The 18,668-nt window shown below is 43.9% G+C and overlaps 1 protein-coding gene across 23 annotated transcripts in view; it reads right to left on the bottom strand.

Annotated features, from left to right (window-relative positions):
• TNRC6C (trinucleotide repeat containing adaptor 6C) overlaps nucleotides 1–18,668 on the bottom strand; it is a 380,854-nt gene that overhangs the window by 172,954 nt on the left and 189,232 nt on the right. For 21 of the 23 annotated variants that reach the window (XM_065562714.1, XM_042841169.2, XM_042841170.2 and 18 more), the window contains exons 2-3: nucleotides 4,572–4,671; nucleotides 320–341 (exon numbers count right to left, since the gene is read on the bottom strand). The exons of 1 other annotated variant lie outside the window; for it this stretch is intronic. In XM_065562714.1, coding sequence (XP_065418786.1) covers nucleotides 320–341; nucleotides 4,572–4,634 — 85 coding nt within the window. In that variant the 5' untranslated portion in view covers nucleotides 4,635–4,671. Of the gene's footprint in view, nucleotides 1–319; nucleotides 342–4,571; nucleotides 4,672–16,078; nucleotides 16,383–17,260; nucleotides 17,423–18,668 lie in introns of those variants that run through there. One more of the 23 variants, XM_065562720.1, reaches the window with a different exon arrangement.

The raw sequence follows: 18,668 nt of genomic DNA, 5'->3' as shown, positions 1-18,668 counted from the left end.
AAAAAAAATCACATTTGCCTCCACATTAGGCTCCCTAAGTACTAAACAGAGCAACATATGTTGTGATTTTGTAGTTGATAGTGAACAAGTCATACATCTAAACCATAGGCTAGATGCCTTTTTATAGTTTAAAAAAATAGCAAATACATCCACAGGAAGTATTATACCGAAGACAACCCCCACGAGTCTGTGGAAAATACACTAGAAAATGTCCTTGTAAGTAATAAGACTACATATTTTATGGTAAAATCAGAAATGCATTCTAAACAAACTCAAACATATCAAATATTTCATAAAAAGAGAATAAGTATTAGTTTACCTTTGGTTTTTTGTTCAGCAGCCTGAAAGAAAAAAAAAAAGTCAGAAATACTGGTCAGTATTAGACACTTTTTACTGCAGTGATATCAACGATATAGGACTGTACCCTTGACCCTTTAAAATTTCCTCTCGGAGAGAAATTCATTGAACACTGAGTTCCTGCTTCAGGAGAAATCTGGTGATATCTTACTAGGACTACAGTACTGTGAGACAACTTTCTTTCTACTTTAAATTTAACCCTATTTAGCTATGCTCTTAGTGACCTGAAGTTAGCATCATTAACTTTGTTATGGAGGTTAACATCAAAGCTGTATCCCAGTTGATATTTACTTCAAATTTAATAAATTATAAGAGACTACAGATAACTCTCCAAAATATCCCTATAATTAGTAATGGCAATGTCTATAAAACTCAGAGCAGAAAATCTTTACATTGTTGTAGCATGAAAATAATTCAAAACCAAATGCAAGGGCTCCGCTGCAATATAGGATTTGAGAAAAATGAAAGTCTGGATTTTTTGTTTGTTTGTTTTTTGTTAACAAGATATATAACGTGTGAAGTTGACTTATCTAAATATTTGTTTGGGCCGAAGCAAATCGAAAGTCTGGAAGTCCCATTTTCAGAGATGAAGTGCACAGCACAAGAAAGTAGCTTTTTCAAGGCAGTTTTGACCCATTCTGAAAAGTTTCTGAACTATTATAGTGGGCAGCATAGTGTGCGGGAATGTTTGTACGCACATCTGCATTTATAGCAATTATAAATCTAATTAGTATGTAGTATGCTATCCAACTAATAAACTGAAGAACCAAGAGATCGGTGCAATTTACCTTGTACGCCCTTGACTGCCTTTTTATCTGTATTGTGCTCACTGATCCATCTAATCAGGACTACTTCCAACATTCCAAACCTCAGGAGACCCTTCAACCTGCCACTTTTAAAAATAAAACAGAAGTGCTGAAAAAAGTTTTTTCCCCCCTCACTTGAAGCCAATGACTGGCTGTACTCAGTCCCAGAAGAATGACTATTTACAGCCCAATTTAATGATCCGAAGTCCAAGAATGAGAGATAGATACAATAGGGAGCTAGGTATCCCTCTTTCCAATAAGATAGTGCACATGTTTCCATAAGATATTATGAAACCTTAGAGCTTAAAAATGCTATATGATCGACAGGAAGGCTATTTTAAAGGTTTCTAATATAAATTTCTCTTTCTTCTAGATGTCTGTGAAGTTGGACTCTTGGGAATTAAGTATTCTGGCTTTGCAAGTGGAGGATAAAAAAAGTACCATTGTTTTTCTTATGTAAAAATACATGACAATACCACTAATGGTGTATAGGGGTAATGAGGATTTATTGGCACTGCTCTGGAATTATCAACATATCCCATATTTTTGCTATTTATTATAGTATGAGTCTATCTAGAACACATGCCAAAAAACTATGCTACACTACCCATTGTGGATATGTAATAATATTATAAAGGGAGCTATTAGCAATCCCTATATTTAGGATGATTAACACTTCCCATTATAAAAGATTCATAGAACTTTTCAGAAAAGGTTGCAACACTCCTGTTGTTTCCAGCAGGTGTTCAATATTTAGCAAAGAGAAAGCCACGAGGCCAGATAAATGCCTTTTCTTTGTCCCATTACATTCAATTCAGCTTTGTCAGATATAAAAACTTTTCAAAATCTCCATTTTCCTTCCACTGCTTGCATTCCTCAGGAAAAATGTTAGCAGCATTCCAAAATAGTAAATGAATATGAACATTCTAATTTAAAGCTAGGCTCACGCCAAAGTCAAAAAGCAGCAGCTTCACTTCACTCAGAATCCTGGGAGCAGACAGCCTCTCAGAGAGACAGAGAGGCACAGGATGGTCTCCTCTGCAGGACACCTGCACCTACAGCTCCAGGCTCTTTCCCCCTGCTTTATATGGGGAAGGAACTCCCCATATCTGGGAGAAGAAGGGAAGAGAAACAGGCTGAGTTTCCCCCAAACACCTGTGAACTCAGGGGAAGGAATGAGTCACCAGGATAACACAACAGCAATCTCCTTCTACTAGCTAAAGGAAATAATCCTGTACCTGAAGCTGTGCTGAAGATTCAGGGTTCAAACACTGCCAGTGATGCATGGTGGGGATGTTATAGTAGCATATAATTTTTATCTTTTTCTTTTTAAAATGCTTGGCAATTTTATTAAACAACCTGTTAAAAGAACCTTATTTAGATTGCAAAGTCAAACACTCAATTTAGGAAATGACAGAATGTAGGTTGCCCAGACAACCGTAACCCTCCTCCCTTTTGCATATGCATTGAGATACAGTTTTTAATTACATAACATACTATTTTTTCCACACGAGTCCTGTTTCTTTCAGTGCGCAGGATGGACAGTGCTCACCAAAAGATTCAGTGTTGCGTAATAAGTAAGGCTGTTTGTAGGATTCCTGCCTCATTTGCTCTAGAAGTTGGAAGGGAATGAGGTAGGGGATTGCACAGAGAGAAAGAATGGTCTTGTAATTAAGGGAGGTGATTGCACACAGGAGAAAAATCAGCTCAATCCCTATGACACAGTCATATATAATGCTGAGTAAGTCACTAACCAAAACGTCATCATTGTGCAATACCTCATTTTCTAGATGCTCAACTTGATACTCACCTTGGGGCTGGAAATGCAGCAATATTGAGCACTCACAATTGCAAATGAAGTCATTAGAACTGTGGATGCTTAGTACCTCTTGCAATACAGTAGTGTGGTCAGAAGGAATGAGCACAGGCTTAGAACTCAGGACCCTCTGACTCCTAGCTCACTGATTCAACTGTATGGCCTCACACAAGTCTTTGTCTTAGCTTCCTCATCAGTAAAAAGGGGATAAAACTTATCTTGAAATTCATTCATATTTGTAAAGTTTAGATACTATGATGAGTCTCATAGAAGACACCATGAGGAAATGAACAGTTCTGCACTCACTGCAAACTTTGGATGCTGTATGCTAAAATTAAGGCAAGGGACGCTAATTGAGTTAGATGGATAAAAATATTTACCAGTTACTTCATTCCTTGAGCATCTTTCAGCGTATGCACTGAAAGAGGCAGGGTTCCTTCAGAAAAAACATTTTGTGATCATGTAATTAAAGCCTATCACAATGCATGGGCACAACAAAGTAGAATTAAGGTTGCATGTGTGACCTAAACATTTACTAGCTTTCAAGACCTTGCTTTTGCAACCTAAATACTGTTTAATATAGTAGTTTGTATGTAATTAATAGATAAACACAAATTCTACTGATTGTAAATACCAAATTAATAATGAATTATAATACACATGATGGAATGGTTTCTGGTATGAGTATTAGTGGCATGACTTCTGAATAGGCACTACTCACACAAAGTTAAATAACTATATACATGAGGTTTAACAGGATTTTATTTTTGAATGCCACTGCAGTAGCCGTTACCTAAGTACTGAAATATATTGTTCATCTATGTATCAAATAGTTAATCTTTCCCCCCCTTTCATTTAAACTATATTGCATTTTTACAAGAACTTTCCATATTTGTTATTCTATTATTGAGTTTGTACTAAACAGATCATTAAATATGTTTGAATAAGTGCTTATGTCATATACTGCTGCAATTCGGAGCTATCCGTTTCAATTTAATTTTTTTAATGTTTATCAATTATTCATAGTTTAAATGCAATTTATATATGGTCATTCTAGCAAAGTTTTAATAAGTTTTCCTAATATCTTGCCTCATTATCCAAGATACTCTCATGTTGCCCAAGTATTTCCTCCCATCAGGGTTCCTCCTGAACGTGTGCTTCTTAGTGAAAGGGTATGGGCAGCCTAAAATAGGCTAATAAAAACCAAACTCATGTTATTTTCTAAATTTCTCAAGACATAAAAACCATCAGTGCTATTTGCAGGATGCTACATGAGTTAGATTTAATCGATTAATTGATAACATATATATGACCATAATTTTCAGCTGACCACTTAAATGGATATTGAATGAAATCCATATATTTAGCAACTTCGTACACATGAGGAAAAAAAAGTATTAAAATGGCTGGAGGTGGGGGGAGGGAGTGGAGGTACCAGGACATGAAAAACTTGAGAACTGATCTTGCAACTCTTACACAGTCAATGTGACTTCTCATTCAAACTAGCTGGAATTAATTCCTATGAGTAAAGGCCAAGGGCCATATAAGTGTTAAAGTAACTGCATCTCTAAAATGCAACAATGTAGACAAACCTTTTTCTGAGCACCTTCCTTCTTTTTCTTTTCTTCCTGCTTTTTCTTTTTCTTTTCTTCCATCAAATGTTCCTCTTCTTGAATTTCTTGTTCTTTCTCCCTATTAAAAATAAGTGTTGGGAAAGCTTATGAATGAGGTCAGTCACATCTATCGAGACAAACAATATACATAATATTAATGCTACAAAGTACACCTCTTGGAAGTAAGTAGTGTCCGAAAACACTATTCTCTAAAGTTCCAACAAGTAGTATTCCAATAGAATTGTTAAGAAAAATTCCAAACCAAAATTCCAATGCCATATAAAGAGAATGTCTTCTTGCAAACTCCTACCAAAAGACAGTAACTTACAAAACTGGAATTTTTTAAGATTCTGACCATAGACATATGAAAGCTCAAAAATAGTACTTTTTAATGGTTTATTATATCACCCCACCACAGCCACTCAAAACTAGGCCCCACCACGCTCATTCCATCCCCCCTGCCTCCGTCGCTCACCCTCACTCACTTTCACTGGGCAGGGGGTTGGGATGCGGGAGGGAGTGCGGGCTCTGGGCTGGGGCCGAGGGGTTCGGAGTGTGGGAGGGAGCTCTGGGCTAAGCCTGGGTCAGGAGATTGAGGGGTGCAGGCTCCGGGAGGAAGTTTGGGGGCAGGACAGGGTTCTGGACTGGGGTGCAGGAGGGGGTACGGGGTGCTGGCTCAGTGAGGGGGCTCAGGGCTGGGGTAGGGGGTTGGGGTGCAGGAGGGGGTACGAGATGATGGCCCTAGGAGGGGGCTCAGGGCTGGGTGTTGGGGTGCGGGCTCCCACCGGGCAACGCTTACCTCAGGTGGCGGCACAGCGGGACTAAAGCAGGCTCCCTTCCTGCCCCAGCCCCACACTACTCCCGGAAGCAGTCATCACACCCCTGTGCCCCCTGTGGAGAGGGGGGGCAGAAGACGTGGCTCCGCACACTGCCCCTCTCTGCAGGCACTGCCACCGCAGCTCCCACTGGCCGCAGTTTCCCATTCCCGGCCGATGGGAGTTCCAGGGGTAGTGCTTGCAGGAAGGAGCAGCGCACGGAGATCCCTGCCCCCTCCCCTGCCCAGGGGCTTCAGAGGTGTGATGGCCGCTTCCGGGAGCGATGAGGGGCCAGGCCAGGCAGCGAGCCTGCCTTAGCCCCGCTGCACTGCCAGACTTTTACCGGCCGGAGATCGCAATCAACTGTCGGAGGCTCCAGGACCGACCAGTCAATCACGAGCTACTGGTTGGTGACCACTCTTCTAGCCAAACATGGATCATAGGAGCTTTTAGTTAACATTACGCAATGGTCATTGTGTTTTCATTTATAACACTGTTATTAAGCACAGTCAAGGAAAGTTTGTCATTTAAATTAACTGTACTTCATTCCACAGAATATTCATGTGGATTGTATCATGCATGCTTTGCATTTGTTTACATGATCTATCCAAAATCAACTAAACTTAAACTTCCTAATCCTAAGAAGTAGATGAAAAAATTCTGAATGAAACATTTTTTGCCACTGAAAAAAGAGGTTGTGTGAAAAACTACCTTTTCAATGGAACTTTCTGTTTGGAAAAATCAATACAAAATACATAAGGTAGAATCTCCATTAATCTGAGTCCGAAGAAGCACATAATGACTCAACCACAGGGAGAGAGATGTAGTGCAGTTCACAAACATTAACTAATTTGTCCTCACAGCACCTGTGTGAGGTAGGGAACTACTGTCCCCATTTGACAAACGGGAAACTGAGACAGACCAAGTAAATGACTTGCCCAAAGTCAGAGAAGACATCTGTGACAGAGACTGGTACTGAGACTTCAATTCAGTAACATACTTGAAAAAAGAAGTGCAACTGATTTCAAGGAACTACTCGCATATTTGAAGTATCTGGCTGCATGGAAGCCTCAAAACAGATCTTCTAATTCCAGCTCAACGCATTAACCATTAAACAATCCTTTTTTTAAATTTATGTATTTGTATCAGAAAGAAAGATAACCAAATTCAGGTCAGCATCATGCTTACCTCTGACAGCCTTAGACATATTATTGCTCCAGGTCATGAAGAACATGGATCTATATGCACTGCCTCAGCTATCTAGTTTAACAGGGTTCCCACCCCAGCATAATGCTCCACTCTTAAATTCATATAAACATTCAAAATCGTCGTAGGTTTTGTAACGCTTTATTTTTACAGACAATTTTATCCGGTATAACTCTGAACTTCCAAGCCTACCTTTGTGTGTTACTACCTCAATGGAAAGTGGTAAAAAAAAAAAAAAAAAAAAAAAAAAAAAAGCTAAATTAATACCATTCTAAACTGGTATAAAAATCTAAATCAGTATTTCAGATCCTAAATTATATTTCCAATAGTAATGGCTCATTTCAAGGACGGACATTATTCCATCCATGAAAGATAGCTCAGCGATTTGAGCATTGGCCTGTTAAGGATTGAATTCACAACCCTGGGTTTAAGGGGGCCATTTAGGGATCTGGGGCAAAAATCTGTTTGGGGATTAGTCCTGCTTTAAGCAGGGGGTTGGACTAGATAACCTCCTGAGGTCCCTTCTAACCCTGATATTCTATGCTTCTATAAGCCAAAATGCAGGGGTGTGTGTGTGTTGTTTTATATTTTAAACAAGGGAACACAATTTAAATTTATTATTTAAGATTCTTTTCTTATTTTGCTTTTAAGTGGGTTTCTTTTAGCCAAGTAAAGATCCTACAATGGCATTTTGAGAATGGTATCATGGACATGGAACATCCCATCCCACAGGAGCACTCCTTGTGATGATGCCACTTCTTTGGTTTTCTTGGGTTGACAAAAATAGCTGCTACTGTAGGATGAAGAGACACTGGGGCCTGTCTACATGAACATTCAGTTTGCAGCAAGCTGGAACATGAATCTATCTTGCACTAACTTGCCGCAAACTAACTGTCCTTGTGGACCCAGATGATACATATGAGCAGCTTGTCAATACGCTTTGATCTAGACTTGTTTCGAACAGGACTAGATGAAAGCACATTAATGAACTGCTAATGTGAGTCAGTAGCATCCACATGGAGTTAGTGTGTGGCAAATTGTATAGACAAGCCCTCCCACATAAAAGCAAATATTCAAGAGCTAGCAGAGAAAGACTATTTTAGCTGCAATGTGATAGAATGGCTAAAGAGTAGGGATCCATGCCTTGGTGCATGAATATGATGAAGGGGCTTCCCGCAGCTTCCATTGGCCAGGAATAGCGAACCGTGGCCACTGGGAGCTGCAAGCAGCCGTAACTGTGGACACTCAGGTAAACAAAGCATCTCAGGGCCAGCCAAGGGCTTACCCTGAACAAACCGTGAACCAAGTTTGGGAACCCCTGCCCTATACTGAGACCTTGGGGACTAGCAAAATGTAGTGTATTTCACATTTCCAAAATATTTATGCACGCTAACTTCACAATTTTAGCTGATTTGTCTGAACTTTGCTGAGTGTCGCTGTGTAGACAAGTCCTATGATGTAATCAGGAAGAGAAGTTTACAGTACACTTCTAAATCCCATGAGCGGAGCGGACAGGGGGCTGCAGACAGGAGAGTTTGAGAGGGAGAGCAAGAGATCCCGCTGCTGAACAGGCTACCAGGTGAGTATGAGTGTACTAGCTGTTGTGAGTGAGTTTGCTCAACTGTTTGAATTTTAATTTTGATTCTGAATTCAGGTGACTTCAGTTTCAGTTGCTGTGGCAGTTGGGACTGAGTGCCTGACCCTGTTCCCTTGATTGCCTTTGATTAGCCTTCCCCAGTGTGACTCATGAGGGGGTAGGACTGACCTAGGCAAGCAGGCTTTAAAAGCCAGAGGCAGAGCGACCAGGGGGCTGCAGACAGGCGAGTTTGACAGAGGGAGGCCTACGATGGTTAGGAAGACCCGCAACACCTGTGCCAGCACTGCTTCTGTCTCCTCTGCCTGCGCCTGTAGACAGACAGAGCGCCTGAGCATGGATGCTTCTACCCAGATCCTGGTGTGGTTTTGCAGGGACTGTGACTTGCAATTCCCACTTATTGATACCCAGGCTGGGAGGACAATCCAATGTGAAAGGTGCCTGTTGGTGGAATCTCTCAGGCAGCAGGTGGGAGAGCTACAGGAGGAGGTGGCTAGGTTGAGGACCATCTGAATCCACGAGCAATTCCTGGACAGTCTCCATGTGGAGACAGCTGAGGTAGCTGTCCCAGTACACAGGACTGCTGACACACCACTGGTGGAGGAGGAGATGGCTCAGGGTGGACACTGGCAGCTGGTTACTTCTGGCAGTAGGCAGTGCTCCACCTCTGCTCCAAACCCTCCAGCCGTGGTAATAGGTAACCGTTATGCTCTTCTTGATACAGGAGAGAAGGAATCACCCCCTACAGCAGAGGAGGAGAAACCTCGTACCCCTAAGGCTGGGAGGCCTGTTGCCACCACTGAGAATAGGAAACGTAAGGTAGTGGTGGTCGGAGACTCTCTTTTGAGGGGGACTGAGGCGCTCATCTGTCACCCTGACAATTCATCTCGAGAGGTATGCTACCTGCCAGAGGCCCGTATCCGAGACGTTACGGAGGCATTGTCGAGGATTATCCAGCCCTCTGACTACTACCCCATGCTACTCATCCACGTGGGCATAAATGATACTGCGAGGTGTGACTCTGAGCGGATCAAGAGTGACTACGGGGCTCTGGGAGTACGGGTGAAGGAGTTTGGAGCGCAGGTGGTATTCTCTTCCATCCTTCCTGTCAAAGGGCAAAACTGGGAGGCAAGATCAAATCAGTATCTTAGATGCCTATATACAAATGTGAGAAGTATGGGTAACAAGCAGGAAGAACTGGAAGTGCTAATAAATAAATACAACGATGAAATTGTTGGCATCACCGAACCTTGGTGGGATAATACACATGATTGGAATGTTGGTATGGATGGGTACAGCTTGATCAGGAAGGATAGACAGGGGAAAAAGGGAGGAGGTGTTGCCTTGTATATTAAAAATGTACACATTTGGACTGAGGTGGAGATGGACACAGGAGACGGAAGTGTTGAGAGTCTCTGGATTAGGCTAAAAGGGGTAAAAAACAAGGGCGATGTCATCCTAGGGGTCTACTACAGGCCACCAAACCAGGTGGAAGAGGTGGATATGGCTTTTTTTTTAAAACTAACAAAATCATCCAAAGCCCAAGATCTACTGGTGATGGGGGACTTCAACTATCCAGATATATGTTGAGAAAATAACACAGCGGGGCACAGACTATCCAATAAGTTCTTGGACTGCATTGCAGACAACTTTTTATTTCAGAAGGTTGAAAAAGCTACTAAGGAGGAAGCTGTTCTAGATTTGATTTTAACAAATAGGGAGGAATTTGTTGAGAATTTTAAAGTGTGAGGTAGCTTGGGTGAAAGTGATCATGAAATCATAGAGTTCACAATTCTAAGGAAGGGTAGAAGGGAGTACAGCAAAATAGAGACAATGGATTTCAGGAAGGTGGATTTTGGTAAGCTCAGAGAGCTGATAGGTAAGGTCCCATGGGAATCAAGACTGAGGGGAAAAACAACTCAGGAGAGTTGGCAGTTTTTCAAAGGGACACTATTAAGGGCCCAAAAGCAAGCTACTCCGTTGGGTAGGAAAGAAAGAAAGATAGCAAAAGACCACCTTGGCTTAGCCACGAGATCTTGCATGATCTAAAAAATAAAAAGGAGTCATATAAAAAAATGGAAGCTAGGACAAATTACAAAGGATGAATATAGGCAAATAACACAGGAATGTAAGGGCAAGATTAGACAGGCAAAGGCACAAAATGAGCTCAAACTAGCTACGGGAATAAAGGGAAACAAGACGACTTTTTATCAATACATTAGAAGCAAGAGGAAGACCAAAGACAGGTTAGCCCACTGCTCAGTGAGGAGGGAGAAACAGTAACAGGAAACTTGGAAATGGCAGAGATGCTTAATAACTTCTTTGTTTCGGTCTTCACCAAGAAGTCTGAACGAATGCCTAACATAGTGAATGCTAACGGGAAGGGGGTAGGTTTAAAACAGGGGTCTCAAACACGCGGCCCGCATAGCTCTTCCCTGCGGCCCGTGGAGCTCCCCACGCCCCTCCCCCCCCATTACTTCCTGTCGCCGCCAAACTCCCCTCACCCCCGTCCCCCCGAGTTATTTTCTGTGCCTGTTAAGCTCCCCGTGCGCTGCTCCCCAATGTTTGGGGCACCTGCCAACCCCCCCCCCCCCCCGGAGTGTCTCCCGGCACCCACTTGCTGCCTCCTCACTGCCCTGGAGCCTGCAGCACAGGTTGAATCCGCTCAGCTCTGCAGGCTGCCGGCTTCCAGCAGATCCTAGTGTCCCTCTTCACTAGGGCCAGGGCAGGCTGCCCTTCCCCTGCCCTTCTGCCCTAGTCCTGAGCCTCTCTCTTCAGTGAGGTGCTGCCACCCTGGAGTTGCTCTAGGTAAGTGGCGCCAGGCCAGAGCCCACACCCTCCCGCACCCCAACTCCCTGTCCTGAGCCCCCTGCCACACCCTGCACCCCAACCCCCGCCGCACCCTGCACCCCAATTCCCTGCCCTGAGCCCCCATCACACCCCGCACCCCCTCCTGCACCCTAACCCCCTGTCCGGAGCCCCTGCCACATCCCACACCCCAACTCCCTGCTGCACCCCTCACCCCTCCTGCACCCCACACCCCAATTCCCTGCCCTGAGCCCCCGCCATACCCTACACACCTCCTGCACCTCAACTCCCTGCCCTGGGCCCCCATCACACCCCGCACCCCTCCTGCACCGCCTGGGGGCAGAGAGGGGGCAGAGTTGGGGTGAGGACTTCAGGGAAGGGGTTGGAATGGGGGCAGGGAAGAGGCCTCAAGGGGTGGGTGTCAGTGATGCAGCCCTCGGGCCAATGCACTAGTCCTTATGCGGCCCTCGTGGTCATTAGAGTTTGAGACCCCTGGTTTAGAAGATAAAATAAAAAAAGAACAAGTTAAAAATCTCTTATAAAAGTTAGATGCCTGCAAGTCACCAGGGCCTGATGAAATGCATCCTAGAATACTCAAGGAGCTAACAGAGGAGGTATCTGAGACTCTAGCTATTATCTTTGGAAAATCATGGGAGACAGGAGAGATTCCAGAAGACTGGAAAAGGACAAACATAGTGCCCATCTACAAAAAAGGAAATAAAAACAACCCAGGAAAATACAGACCAGTTAGTTTAACTTCTGTGCCAGGGAAGATAATGGAGCAAGTAATTAAGGAAATCATCTGCAAACACTTGGAAGGTGGTAAGGCGATATGGAATAGCCAGCATGGATTTGTAAAGAACAAATCATGTAAAACCAATCTGATAGCTTTCTTTTATAGGATGACGAGTCTTGAGGACAAGGGAGAAGCGGTGGATGTGGTATACCTAGATTTTAGTAAGGCATTTGATACGGTCTCGCCTGATATTCTTATCGATAAACTAGGCAAACATAACTTAGATGGGGGTACTATAAGGTTGGTGTATAACTGGCTGGATAACCATACTCAGAGGGTAGTTATTAATGGTTCCCAATCCTGCTGGAAAGGCATAACGAGTGGGGTTCCGCAGGGGTCTGTTTTGGGACCGGCTCTGTTCAATATCTTCATCAACAACTTAGATATTGGCATAGAAAGTAGGCTTATAAAGTTTGCAGATGATACCAAACTGGGAGGGATTGCAACTGCTTTGGAGGATAGGGTCAAAATTCAAAATGATCTGGAGAACTTGGAGAAATGGTCTGAGGTAAACAGGATGAAGTTTAATAAAGACAAATGCAAAGTACTTCACTTAGGAAGGAACAATCAGTTTCATACATACAGAATGGGAAGAGACTGTCTAGGAAGGAGTATGACAGAAAGGGATCTAGGGGTTATAGTGGACCACAAGCTAAATATGAGTCAACAGTGTGATGCTGTTGCAAATAAAGCAAACATGATTCTGGGATGCCTTAACAGGTGTGTTGTGAGCAAGACACGAGAAGTCATTCTTCCGCTCTACTCTGCGCTGGTTAGGCCTCAACTGGAGTATTGTGTCCAGTTCTGGGCACTGCATTTCAAGAAAGATGTGGAGAAATTGGAGAGGGTCCAGAGAAGAGCAACAAGAATGATTAAAGGTCTAGAGAACATGACCTATGAAGGAAGGCTGAAAGAATTGGGTTTGTTTAGTTTGGAAAAGAGAAGACTGAGAGGGGATATGACAGAAGTCTTCAGGTATCTAAAAGGGTGTCATAAGGAGGTGGGAGAAACTTGTTCATCTTAGCCTCTAAGGATAGAACAAGAAGTAATGGGCTTAAACTGCAGCAAGGGAGGTTTAGGTTGGACATTAGGAAAAAGTTCCTAACTGTCAGGGTGGTTAAACACTGGAATAAATTGCCTAGGGAGGTTGTGGAATCTCCATCTCTGGAGATATTTAAGAGTAGGTTAGATAAATGTCTATCAGGGATGGTCTAGACAGTATTTGGTCCTGCCATGAGGGCAAGGGACTGGACTCAATGACCTCTCGAGGTCCCTTCCAGTCCTAGAGTCTATGAATCTATGAAAATAGAGATGCTAGAAATATTGAAATAAAGCTTTAATTGTGGTGGCATATTGGTATCATTTAAAATTAATAGATACTACTACAGGAAACAGTTAAGATTTGGACACATATAAAGAAAAAAATAACCACATAATTAGTGCAAACCCCAAGAGCTCTTCATAATTATGGTTTAATGCACACCTTAGGTATCATCTGTTCTTTGAAAGTCTTCCGTTTAAAGTCCTCAAATTATTATTTTTTTTCTATTTCTTTCTTTACTGAACAAACAACTATATAAAAATATATTCTTGTTTGTTAAGTTGCAATTTATTTTTTATTCCCCACCTCAACTTTGGACACACCAGTTTTGGTTTTAGAGAAGAGAAAATTAACTTCAGGTGGGGAATAAACCCAAAATGAAGAGATATCATATTTATCTTCTGAATTCTATTCTATAGTATTTGCATGAAAATAAAGCAGAATTTTATAAAAAAAATTAATGAGGCATCAGTTCCACTGCAATAAAAACAGCAGCGTGTGTTTAAATAACCTGAAGGATAACCACATTAAATTTGCGATAAATAATTTCAGAAGCTTTAAAGGAACACCAATTTAAAAATCACACTTGTGTGATTCAAATGCTTGTAATAAGCAAAAAGATTACTGTAACTAAAAAAAGATTAGATCAAAAATCTTAGCCATTACCATTGATGTAAACCAATAGTTACTTTTTCCTTTTATTTGTTGGAGCCTTTTACACAGCAACAAGATGAAGAAAAAAAATTGTTTTTAAGAAAAAGAAATATAATTGTAAAACCACAAAAACCTGCAAATGGAGTCAGAAATATATGTAGTACATGAAACTACTTTTCACCCTTTGTTAATTGACTAGATTTCCAGTTTACAGTGTTCCTTTGTCATGAAAGCGTAGCAGGCAAGATTGAATGAATACTCCAAAGTATCACATGCTCTGTTTCAAAGATGGCAGGGCATTTATGCAACTATTAAGAGGGCAAGGGTAGCACTGAGTAAGCAAGCCTGTGTAAATCTCTTATTGACATCTAAACACAGCTTCTTTGCCAAACAGTATGTATATCCAACTTAAAATACAAAATAAGGATTTGGCACCACTGAGCTGAATGGTAGAAAACGACCATGGAGGAAGACAGACGGCCTATATTTCTGCTCTGTCCATATAGAAAACTCCCCCCTCCCCAACTTTAGTGCATATTCTCCTTAGGAAAGACCTGTGCATGGTTGCAGGTGGCTCCCTGTAGACTACAACAATGGTGGCTGAAACAAGGCTCAGGAACTCACCAGAATAGGATGTGTAGAGCATGCCAACACATGCAGCTGCTCTCCCAACCATAGGCTAATTTCTAGAATGCTGCATATTTCACATTTCCAAAAATACCATGAAATAAAATGAACAAAAAAAAACCAGACACTGCGGAAGCAGCTCCTGTCCTCCTTGGCTGGGTCTGCCTCCCCACTCTGGGCATTGACATGGCATACACGGTTGCAGCACCACTCACTCAAATATGGCCCTACCCCTGCTCTGTCATTATGACAGAGGGCCACCAAGACAAACCTGAGCAGTGCTGCAACCCAACATGCCAGGTTGCAACATCCTGAGAGGCAAGCCGGGCCCAGCCTCATGGGACAGGAGCTGCTGCTGCTGGGTGAGTGCAGGGCAGGTTCAACTCTGCTATCCACCCCAGGCCTCCCAACCCCACCTGCGGGCAGCACGCAACTCCTGCTCCAGGGCAACTCCAGCAGGGGAAGGAGACTAGGGGAGGAGTTCCTGGGACCACTGGGCGGAGGCTGAAGTGTTGGGACTCAATAGAGGAGGTTCAATAAAAGAGGGAGAATATATAAATGGGGATGGGGCATCCAGGGAGGAGTTCCTGGGTATATGGGGAGCGCGGGGGTGGAGAGAGCTGGAGAAGAAAGCATTAGGGCCTGGGAAGATCCATGGTGTCTCATGGGGTTTGTGTCATTGAGTGAGGATGGAGAAGTGGATGTTATCTGGGGGGGCATAGTACTGGGATTTATATATAGGCATTTCAGGTATTATATTAAATGTAAATATAGAAAAAAAATTAATGGATAAAATTTTAATAGATAAAATGAAACAAGAAATTGCCCCCAAAAATAAAAAGTTACATAAAAATTCACAGGGCTTTACTGATTTCAAAGGGCCATATCCATTGCAGTAGCTATAGCGAATCCAATGTCTGCAAGACAGCTACCTGAAGAGGTTTAGGTGATCTCTTTCCACCACACTTACACTGCATGCATAAATTAAGAAATTATGTAATTTTAAGTTGTTTTTAAAGGACTTTTCTAGTGCTTTGCAGAAAGATAAGGAGGTTGGAGATCATCTGTGCTGCTGATGGATTTTGAGGGTAAACAGAGCTGAGACTATGATACACAAATCTGGTTCTGCCTCCACTACTGCTGAGCACAGGAAAAAACGCTGTTAGAATGAACTCGGATTTGACAGAGAATTTAGGTCTCCCAAAGATGGAATTTCCTGCAATTTTATGTCTTTGCTCCACCAATGCAGATTTGGATACCAGTCTTGGTTAACAGTATCTGCTCCTTAGAATTTTTTTTTTGCCATTTGGTTTCCAGGCAATGCCAGATCCATCCTGGTTCATTTCATGGAGTAAACAATCCCTAACTATTCCACTAAGCTTTCAAGCACACCACCAAGAAAGTTTGAGCCAACTGCTCTTTTAAGGAGACAGATTAAAACCAGTTCAAATTAAACTATTCTTAGGGAGTTTCTCCTCCCAGACTTCAACAGCTTCTGATGTAATAATGTCTTTACCAGACCACACATGGATTACATTTAAATCTTATTTCTTTTTACTGAGGTTCACCATAGAAAGATCATTTTCAATTTGAGACATGGTGCAAATGTAAAAGAGCTTGGAGACACCGAACACCACTGAAACCGCCCTTGGCAAAGTCTCTGACCTCTTCCTAGTTAAAGCTCAGCTCCACACGCATCCCCCTGCAACACATTCAATCCTGCTATTCTTCTTGAAATCTTGTCTTCATGACTGTCTTCTCCTGGTTCTCTTCCCTCTCTAATTATTCCTTCAGTTTCCTTTGGAGGATCGTTCTCATCCATTCTTCAACTTTCTGTGGAGATTCCACAGGGATCTGTCCTTGGTATCCGTCTCTTTTTCTACATCAGTGGTTCTCAACCCGTATGCAGCCCACAAAGGTAAATAGATATGGTGTAGAGCAGTGGTTCTCAACCTCTGGGCACTCTCATCTGCAAACCCAAATTCAACTACTATAGGGTTACCATATTTCCACAATCAAAAAAGAGGACACTGGGGGGAAGCCCCGCCCTAGCCCTGCCCCCACCCCATCCACTCCCTCCCACTTCCCACCCCCTAACTGCCCCCCTCAGAATCCCAACTCCCCCTGCTTCTTGTCCCCTGACTGCCCCCTGCTGAAAACCCCCCACCCTAACTGCCCCCCCAGGACCCTACCTGTCCCGACTGCCCCGACCCTTATCCACTCGCATGGGTGGCAGGGTTGTAGAAATTTTGATGGTGCCCAGAACCTCCCCCCAACCTGCCTAAGGTTCTGGGAGGGGGGTTGGGTAGGGGAGAGGAGGTCTGGGGTGCAGGTCCTGGGCTGGGGATTAGGGTGCAGGAGGGGTGCAGGTTCTGGGATGGAGTTTGGGGGTGGGAGGTGGTGCAAAGGGACGGGGTGCAGGCTTTGGGAGGGAGTTTGAGGGCAGAAGGGGGTGTGTGGGAAGGGGGAGGGGGTTTGGGAGGGAGTCTGGGGATAGGAGGGGATGCAGGGGTGAGGGCTATGGGTCTGAGGATGAGGGGTTCATGATGCAGGAGGCGGCTCAGGGATGGGGCAGAGGATTAGGGTGCAGGGGGATGAGGGCTGAGGCTGAGGAGTTTGGGGCATTGGAGAGGCTCGGGGCTAGGGTGGAAGGGCAGCCTGTCTTCCCATTAGTGGATGGGGGACGCTAGGACCCGCGGGCAGCAGACAGCAGTTGCCTCTGGCTCTGGCAGCACAAGCAGGCAAAGGAGAGGCAGGCGGGGAGGGTTCACCGGGGGCGGGTGGCAGGTGGACCCATCCAACACTCCCCCGCTCCCTGACTGCCCCCCCCCCCAGGGCTCCCCTTACCAATCTGGCTCCATGTGTTTGCAAAACACGCTGCCCGGTGGGTCAGTTTGTGTGTTACACAGGGCTGCAGACAGAGGGAGGGGGGAGCAGGGGAGGGCTCTGGCTGCTGGAGGCCAATGGGAGCAGCTCAATCGGCCAAACCGCCCAATCAGCACCCGCACTCTGCATGGAAGGAAGGGAGGGAGGCGAGGGAGAAAAAAACCCCGGACATTTTAACCTTGTTACCAATTCCTCCTGGACAGCTATTTAGAGACACAAAACCCGGACATGTCTGGGGAAATATGGACGGATGGTAACCCTAACTACTATCTCTATGCTGGCAACTCTCAGATCTACCTCTCTACTCCACACTTGTCTTCTGTCCAAACTAAAATCTCTGCTTGTCTTTCTGACATCTCCTTGTGTTTGTCTGTCAGCTCAAGCTACAAGCTATCCAGTATAATGGTTCCAAGAAGCATGGCCACTGTTAGCAGAAAAGGAACGCCGAATGGCCAGATTCACAACTCCTTATATACATTTACACAAAATGTATGAATTGCAAAAGGGTAAATGTAATCCCAACTGTCATTTCTTTCTAGTTGATTCTCACTTCCACAGGCTGAGGGATGCACTAGTAGGGATCTGGAGAGGAAATCCTAATGGAGATATTTTAACCACTATTCACGATTCATTAAGAAAGTGCAGCTCTGTTGCCTGTTTTGTTCCCACATACTATCGTTAAGACTATGATTATATCATGGAAGTCATGGAACCTTCCACTGACCTCCGTGACATTTTCTGCCCTGGGGCTGGAGCTCCCAGCCAGCTCCACCCTCGCAGCTCCCAGTGGGCAGACGGACGGACCCCCTGCATATGCCCAGCCACAGCGGGACCCCTGGCATCTCCCCAGGCACGGTGGGCAGCAAGGACTCCACACTGCTGCACCGCCGCAGCTGCAGACAGGGGACCCTGCAGCTACCAGCCCCAGGGGCAGGGGGACCCTGGAGCTCCCATGCACCACATCACTGGGGGACCTGGGTGCCCCAGCAACAGTGGGTGCTGAACCCACCTGCCCCTTTTGTCAGGGATATTTTTAGTGAAAGTCAGAGACAGGTCACAGGCTGCCGTGATTTTTTATTTCCCGTGACCTGTCCCTGACTTTTACTAAAAATATCAGTGACAAAAACTTTGCCTTAACTATGGTGTGATGAGCTCTTTCAAAAGTTCTGAAAGAGTACATTATACAAAAGATCCATATGGGATCTCCTGTCAAAGTGTATATTATCTCTAGTGATTGATTAAATTATTTGACTTTCAGCATAACTTATGACAGAAAATTCTGATATACTGAAAGAGAGGGCTAGTTTTAATATTCTATTAAAGTTGTAAGTATATCTGGCAATTTAACTGTGTACCTCCCACCCCTCCT

The sequence above is a fragment of the Chrysemys picta genome, chromosome 12 (genome assembly GCF_011386835.1).
Source record: "Chrysemys picta bellii isolate R12L10 chromosome 12, ASM1138683v2, whole genome shotgun sequence".
Classification (NCBI taxonomy): domain Eukaryota; kingdom Metazoa; phylum Chordata; order Testudines; family Emydidae; genus Chrysemys; species Chrysemys picta.
The sequence above is the reverse complement of the archived record's forward strand: the minus strand, read 5'-3'. Positions and strand labels throughout refer to the sequence as shown.